This window comes from Pteropus alecto, unplaced genomic scaffold, assembly GCF_000325575.1.
Source record: "Pteropus alecto unplaced genomic scaffold, ASM32557v1 scaffold121, whole genome shotgun sequence".
Lineage (NCBI taxonomy): Eukaryota > Metazoa > Chordata > Mammalia > Chiroptera > Pteropodidae > Pteropus > Pteropus alecto.
Window position 1 is genome coordinate 8,805,044 of NW_006434369.1, and position 8,602 is coordinate 8,813,645.

General features: G+C 39.8%; 1 protein-coding gene across 2 annotated transcripts in view; it reads right to left on the reverse strand.

Annotated features, from left to right (window-relative positions):
* PHACTR1 (phosphatase and actin regulator 1) overlaps positions 1-6,177 on the reverse strand; it is a 489,864-nt gene extending 483,687 nt beyond the window's left edge. The window contains exons 1-2 of one of the 2 annotated variants that reach the window (XM_025044937.1): positions 6,045-6,177; positions 5,610-5,762 (exon numbers count right to left, since the gene is read on the reverse strand). In XM_025044937.1, the coding sequence (XP_024900705.1) occupies positions 5,610-5,712 (103 nt within the window). In that variant the 5' untranslated portion in view covers positions 5,713-5,762; positions 6,045-6,177. Of the gene's footprint in view, positions 1-5,609; positions 5,763-6,044 lie in introns of those variants that run through there. The other variant, XM_025044935.1, reaches the window with a different exon arrangement.
* Between the last annotated feature and the right edge of the window lie 2,425 nt (positions 6,178-8,602).

Sequence of the window (8,602 nt, forward strand, 5' to 3'; positions counted from 1 at the left end):
TGTAGGCTGAATAGAGTGCTAGGGGAGAAAGGTCTAGAAAAGTCAGGCAAGGCTTCACGGAAGAGGTGACATTGAGGCTGGGTCTTGCATTTAGCACAGGAAAGGAAATCGCATGAGCACATTCTGTGTAGATGGCTATTGTAAATGATTTGCAAATAATTGAGTGCTACCAAATGTCTTTGTCTCTTGGGGCGACGTTAAGAAGTCCCAGAGGTTTAGAATTCAGAGTGAATTGAACTCAAAGCTAAAGGTTGAAAATCCACCTGTTCTGACATATTTCACAGGGTGGGCTAAAGGTGGAGCTGGGAGGCAGTTAAGTGTGTGTGGGGGGCGATGGGTGGAGGAAATGGTTGAAAGGAAGTTTAGATTAATTCATCTCTATTTCCAAATACAACTTGAAGAGACTCTTAGCTGCTCACTGTGGCATCTATCAGTTGTCAAAACTGGCATTTCCCTTTGTTGAACGAAACAATGTAGATGACAGAAAAGATGCATTATGATGAAGTAACAATGACTAGCACCTGGTTCTAATGCCAAGAGTTATTTAAAATCATAAAAGAGGGGAAATTGCGAGCAGGAGTCATAAATTTGATTGCCTAGTGACTTTAGTCATTTAGCTCTCTTTTAATGTACTTTCCCCTTTGATGGTAATTTAAATGTCCAAGGATATTGATGGTCTTTGAGAAAAGAAACCTAGTACAGTGAAAAGGGCATAGGTGTGTGTGGTAAGAGAAGATCTGGTTCTAGTCTTCACCTTCTCACTCTAAGCTGTATGATTTGGGCATGTGGCTGAACCATCTGAGCTTCAGCATCTCTGGAAGTGTGATTTGGTTATGTATTCTGCCTTCATTACCTGTGGGGTTGCTGGAGTCTGATATACTTGAATTTAAATCCTGGCTATGCTGCGGTCTAAATGTATCGTCTTCTCTAATCTGCAAAATGAGCAACATAATTCTCTTTTCCCTAAGTTTCTTTGAGGATTAATAGATATAATGAATATGCAAAGTACAGTACCAGATACATAGTCCAGTCCTGTTTTTAAAAGTCCATTTGCACCTTTCCAATAATTCGGATTCATTTACAAGATCTAGATAGAGAAAAATATTCAGGCAAGAATAGCTGCACAATGTGCTAAAATCTCCTTTTCTATAAAATGAGAGATCAGTAGTTCTTAGCCTCAGTCACATATTTGAATCACTAGGGACAATTAAAAAGATTTCCAAGTGTGGGGCTCACCTCCACTTAATTGGTCTGCTGTGGGACTCCAGCCTTGAGTTTGTAAAAGCTCACCAGATATTTCTAATGTGCACCGGATTTAATTGCATCTCAAACTTTAACACAGTTTACCTGGTGATCTGGTTAAAATGCAGACATGCTTCTCTAGGTTTGGGATAGGACCTGAGATTCTACATTTCTAATGAGCTCTCAGATGAAGCTGATGCTGCTAGTCAGGGACCACACTCTGAGTAGCGAGTGATTAAGGAGCCGTAACAGTGGTACTCAGTCTTTGGTGCTCATCAGAACAATCCAGCAGCTTGTTGGGATGTAGCACTGGGACTTGGGTGTGGCCCTCACAAATTCTGTTCCGTTTGGTTTAGGGAGGAGTCAAGAGAATTTCTAATACATAATGTCCATTTCAACCTGAAAATTCCATGATGCTAATTTTGTGATTTTATAATATGACTTCTCTCTGAGGTCAAATGTTCAGTAAAATAAATTACAGAGCCTGAAGTTGAGTGTGTGAGGTATCATTGTCAGAAACCTGAAAGATGGGTGAATGCAAGTTATATGGTGTCAAGACATAGCTGATCTTTATGCTATGTGTATCTTCAACCTCAAGAATTCTCCACTGGAGTAAGGAGGACCTTCAAAGAACTTCCTCTGTGAGCAAGATTTACTGCTGACAAATCACTCACAGACCAATTAGAAAAGCATCCTTCATGGAGTGGAGATGACTCTGGGCTTTGTCCGCTCTCTGAAGCACCTCACACTTTCTAAAGAGAAATCCTAGAGACATGGGCTCAGCTTCCCTACCTCGGGATTGAACCAAGAGATGAGAGAAAAAACAAGCTGCTTATTCAGTAGAGCAGACCTCTGACTTTTGCAAATCTCTGGGACTTCTAGAAGAATCTTTCCATAATGGATTGGATAGCTTTTTTTTCCTCCTTTTTCTTCTTCTCACCCTCCCAAATTCCTCTTGCTCTTGCTGGCTAGAATCATCCTCTTCTTAGGGATAGCTTTTACCTCTTTACAAGAAAAGCTGAAAAACAACTATGATGGGTTTAAAAACATTGTAATTCTGGTATTGTTTCATTGAACAATCATCTTACAATATAGAAGGTGTTGGTGTCCAAGAATTTATGAATTTGTAAATAAATTGATGCAAGAATGGTAATGTGGAAAATGAGAGAAACTCATATTTTTTTCCTTTCCTCTTTAAAATAGCCACACCTGTAAGAACACTTGGTCAGTCTGTAGAAATATCTGTATGAACTTGAGAAAGGATAACTCAAAAAGGCAATAATCACACACCATTTTAGCTGACTGAGTCCTGGGTCATCCACGTTCCAGGTTCTTAACTCTGTGCTATTCCCAGTTGGACCTTTTTAGAAGAGGGTACCAAAACGGGGCTACTTGACCTTGCTAATATCCCTCTGAACCTGGGCTGGGCTGGCCAAGTAGAGTGCTGCCATGTATTGTGATTCAGCAGCAGCACAAGGCCCTAATTGCCTCAAATGCCTTTCTCAAAAACCAGCCACCATGCTGCCTCCCTTCCACTGACCCTCAGAGCCTTGCCATTGGTAAGCTGTGGGCTTTAGTCATTTACTCTAAAGCACATGCATTTGGTTCAGGAAGGGCAAGGTACAAGCCATGGTCTTCAGGCATCTGCCCAATCACTCGGAGCCCTTAGTCAGACCAAGGGACTTGTTACCCAGGAAAGATTGTGGAGTCTGCCGAGTGGAAGGAAGCTGCTGTGGAGGAGTCGGAGTGATGCAGTGACAAGCCCCATATCACAATGGCAGCAGAGCTCCAGAAAGGAGACTCCGGGTGACTGGTCCTATGTGGTCTCTGGATAAGTGTTGGAAGGAAGGGAACCCTCACTTTTCAAGTGAAATGAAAGACTAGTTAGATAGGGAGTACCAAGACAAACTTACAGTTTTTTAGTTTTGCCCCGAGTTAGGTTTTGATGGGGCAAGAAAATGATTGCTGTGTTGTAACATTTATTTAAAATTAAAAAAAAAAATGGTTTGTTTTTTTGGGGGGGGTGTCAAAAATAGGTTAAATTCCTATCAGCCACATTTCTTGTTTGCAATGCAGTGGCTTGCTTATGAAATCTCAGAGGAGAGATAGACTTGTGCCAGGGATGTTTATTTTATTGATTTGCTTATGTATAGCATTTCCTATGTGGGAGATGCTATTTTAAGTACTTTAAAATCTTACCTCATTAATGCACCTAACAGCTTATGAATGAGGTACTATTATTTGCAGAGGAAGGAAATAAGATCAAAAGGTTGACTTGCTCAGATTCACTATAATGGACCCAGAATTTAAACCTGGGCAGTCAGGGTCCAGTGTCTGTAACCACTGTCTTATCCTGCCTCTAGAGCTGAGGAAAGTGTTCCTGTTCTAGGGGAGAAAGACAGAAATTGGGCTGGATTGGACTGGTTCTTAAATGAGAGTCCATAGACTGCTGTGCTACCTAGGTAATCATCACCTGAGCTCTTGTTTAAAATGCAAACTCCTGGGCCTTATTTCTGATTCAGGAAGTCGGGGGTTTTGAAAATTGACCTAGATGATACTTAGGGAACCTCCACCCTTAACTATAAATCTAAAATTCTTTGATTGGAATAGCATTCTGATTACTCAAAATTGAATGTGATATCAGGAAGCAGCAGTAGCTTATGCTACCACCTCCCATACATTTTCTAGTCACTCCAGCTCTGGAATCTAATCCGCAGTCATAGATGGTGACAGTTCTGACCACTCCACCCTCAGTCCCATCTGCCAACAACTCCAAGGCTGCCTTGAGTTCTCTGAGCCTCCCACACCCTGCCTGCTTTCTTTCCATTAAAGCCCGAAGCCCACAGTCTTTGTAAATGCTTAAACCATCTCTACTGCGAGAAAAAGTGGACATCTTTAATATATATAATTAACTGCTACTCTCTTTCTCTGCTCTGCCAACAGTTATGTAGCCCAGGTGGGTGACTTCATCATGGAACATTATTCTCCCATTCACACTGAATGGACCAGACCCAGCAATGTTTAAACAAGACACTGGAGATGGGATTGAGCCCTGCCTCAGCCTCCTTTCTCTTCCAGCCTCTGTTCCCCATCTACTTCTGGCATCTTCTACTTGCAGATCCAAAGGAGGCTAAAGATTCTGGCCAGTCTCTCAGTCTTCTCCTACTTCAGTAACATTTTCATGTCTTTTTAAATGGCTGAGAATAGCAATGCTGACTACATACAGCCAGAGGGATGAACAGAATTAGCTATTACATCACTTTTGAGAATTTAAGCTCTGCTGATGAGTGCACTGACCCAAACAAATCAACCAGATAATTTCCATCCCCTCTTGACTTTAAGAAGACTAGATCATGCCCAGGAAAAGGGAAACAGAGAGGAGGAGACTTGCAAGCCCTCGAGATTGTCATGAGAAATTAGCTTGAGAGCGAGGTAAAGCAATTTAGAAGAGAGCATTTCAAGCCAAGGCAGAATGTTATCAGTGCTCTGTGTGAAGAACTATCACCATATAACAGTGAAAGAAGCCAGCATTATCAAAAGAGCATTTCATTTTCAGCTCTGCCTTGTGACTTCCAAGAATTCAACTACTTTTCTATTTAAGAATACAGACATTGCCCTTCTCCTCGTTGCATTGCTTATACCATATGAGATATGCCTGTCATCAGGTTGCTTTGACAGAATACCCCAACTAAAATACAAAATATGCTAAAAAATTTTCCTACTTATCAGGAGATCCCATAAAACACTCCAGCTTCTTTCTATACTCTAATGAGGTGGCAAAACATTTTAACTGCACCCTTGAACAGGAGAGCAAGCAAACTGGAGCCTAATTGACCATCTTAAAAGATGTAATAAAAATGTACACATCAACAACAGGCATGTTCCTTACTGCTCTCTGAATGCATTGTTAATTCCTGAGGCAGTTAACTGCGTTTATTTAAAATAGATAAGGCAGCTGCAAAAACTCAAAGCTTATCTCAGGAGCCCCTAATCCATCTGGATTTCAGTCAAATAGGTCAGGGTGCCCTAGATTTGCTCTAGTGTGGTGCCCGCAATCTCAGCCTTTCTGAGGGGAAAAGAATCCCTGATGGCTTTCAAATGTATGCTTTGGGTGCAAGGAGGTTGGGGAATCATTTTCTAACATAGCTTTCCAAGGGGCATTTGTACCTAAAGTTGAATAGGTTGCCTTTTTACTACATCCAAGAAGTTTGGATTTATTCATTCAGCAACAGTCTGGTAAAGGTTATCAGTTTAGAAAGTCTGTCGAACTGCAGAGGAGCTCAAACTGCTACAGTCAATACTGTACTGTTCATATAAAATCAAAAGGCAAAGGAGAGGACTTTTCTCTCTTTCTCCCATTTTATTACCTTGTGCTCCTTGACTGTAGAAGAATCTTTGAGCTGACTCAACATCCAAGAGTCTATGAGCCGACTCGACATCCAAAAAATAATCCATTTTGGGATAATCCATCTTTGATGTTCCAAAAACAGAGTTTTGAGAGAAAATAGTCACTTGTATGCCTATGAAAGAGAAAAAAAATTTACACTATTTTAGACTGTCTAATAGATTTTTAAAGCCCTGAACTTGCATATTATAGATTTAAAATTTTGGAGAATAAGAAATATCTCATTATATGTCCCATTATTTGACTGACATTTCCAATTCAAAAGCCGCCTGTCAACATAACTTTCCTACTGTACAAGAAAATGCAACATTTAACCGACATTCATTTAAAGTAAAAGTAATATATTCCACTTCTTCAGAAAAGAAAAGATTATTTAGGCTAAAGAGATATAATATACCAGTCTTTCCTTGCTGTATAGTAACTTAAAAATATACTGTTAAATTCATATACTACCAGTTTTCAAAAAGTCTGTTTGATAAATTGCTTCATTAAGTGTTAGCCTTTCTGAGGTATTGATCTACAGTTGATCCAATGAGTTCTGATTCCCCTTGAGCAGCAAGAATTGCCTAAGAATCAGAGTCTTCACTTATAGATGCTTTGCAATTATGACACATGCTGACATGTTTGCTGCAAAATGCCTTGAATTCTTTCCTTTTAAGCTAGTCCTTCCAGCACATTTTATAAAGTGCTACAGGATCATCACCTACTTGCCCCTGACATTAGGCTGCTTCTAAGAAAAAATTCTGGTTTACAGAGAGGTGGCAATTATTTCAGAATTGCAACGATCCCCATAATATTATCATGCACTAGTCTGTCAGGAAGCTAATACCATTCACTAAAAAACATTCAGCTTGTTGGTTTCTATCAAGCATATATAGCCTTTTCCCGACACTTCCACAAATGAAGTATCTCTATTTCTGCAAGATGTTTTTAGAAAGAATTAGCAGGACAAAGTCATTAAAATCAAGCTCAGAAGGCTAATCCAGCTACTTCTCTTTCTAATAGTGCACATTTTAATTTAATAAACCAAGTCTGGTAAAAGAGAACTTTTAAAAATACCCAAAGGTACCCCAACAGCAAATCATACTTACTGCAATGAAAAAAAAAAAAATCAAGGGCTAACTGCAGGCAATAAAAACAAGAGCAATTTCAGCCAGAGTGTCTTTGATCTCACTAAATATTCCCGGTGAAAGTAAACAATTTTGATTGTTTGATTAGAACAGCAATGAATAATGTATACTGTCCACTGGACTTGCTTTATCAGATAAAATGGCCAGAGCATGTTACCTTAGCAACAGAAGGTGACGCCAGCCTCAGCCTCTTTGTATTCTCCACTGTGGAGGAAGAAAATGACCAGTTTCCTATGTAAAACTTTGGCAGAAAATCATCACCATCAAAATCTACATGTAACCATCACGTGGGTCCATTCTCCATCTCCCTGCTCCCACCCACCACTTATGCAGAGAAGTGTCATAGCCATTAAAATATGTTTTTTGGTTTAATAATTTATTTCTTTAGCCCCAGTTCCCAGTTTGATCTGCAATTACAACAGAATTATATGATTAAATAGTTAATGTGATAAGAAAGTTGTCTAGAAATTGTTGGGGGCACCAATTCTTACCCTAATGCTGGCTAAGGGTGATAGGAAAAGGTCATTTTAGCTAGCATATGTTAAATATTCCTCTGTTATAATTAATATAAAAATCAGCCATCGGCATCTAAGCTGAAAATAACTCTCTTGCCTTCTGTGAATCAGTCACTGTAAGAAGCTTAAAATGCTGCCTGAAAATTTCCAGCTTTTAAAAGATGCATTATAACACAGATCTTTTGTAAGAATCCCCCCTCCCCTTAAAAGAAAGATAGCCCAAAAAAAGGTATATGAAAGGAAGAATCTTAAAGTTAGCAGATACTCACCAGCACTTGTTGGCCCCTTTCAATAGGACACTGTAGAGCATAAAACGAAGCTGTGCACGATGCTGAGCCTGAAAGCCCAAATGAACAGCTTCTAATTTCCCCTTCAATCTCAATTCAAGAACACTGAGCAGAGGAAAGTGATGGATTTGCCCATTTTATATTGTGATGAAACGCAATCCCTAAGAAGAGATCTGAGTGGAACTGCTCTTTAGAACACATTAGACTGCTAATTTAAGAAAATTGAAAGGTTTTGTTTTACTGTCTTTTATGTGTTCTCTCTTCTACCCCCTCAATTTAATTTGCATTTAAAATTATGCTCATGTCTCCTCGGTTCTCTAAGGTGTAGAGTGCTTTCTAATCACGACGGCTGCTTGGGTAGGGTTTGGTGCAACGCCACTTTTATTCTGAGCTGCAAAACAAGGTGGGTAATTATAATTCTGAGCTTTTTTTTTTTTAGAGCGAAATACAGAGTGAACATTTGATTTCACCCCCCCTCTCTTCCATGGTTGTTCTTCCTCTTCCTGCCTCTGATTGCTTGGTCAAATCTCCAACAGAATCATGCTAATCTGTCTAAATGACTTCTTCTCTATCTGAATGTAATAAAATAATACCAACAGCAAAAAGAAATTTTGGTTAGATACCTGAGCCTATTTTGGTTGGATGTCCTCTTTACCAAACCTGAGTAAGGACTTTAAGATACGATACTTTGAGATCTGCTCACGAAAGGCATAGTGATAATCCAATACAAGCCCCGTAGTGGGTTTGCCACAACTCTCACACTAGAGAGTTGTGGCAAACCCACTACAGGGCTTGTAAGTACGGTGTGATGTGTGGCAGGTTAGATTGTTTGAGAAGAGCAGCCACATTTGAGAAGCCTTGAAAGGAAGACCACCAGATTCCCCGCTTCCATATGCATGGCTCTGCTGATTGCTCTTGAGACAATCCTGAAAATCTGTTACTTGCATTGTGGGTTTTCCTACAGACACCAAGCTGGTGTTGCAAAGAGTTAAGCCTGATGAAAAAGAAGCTAAAACTACCAAT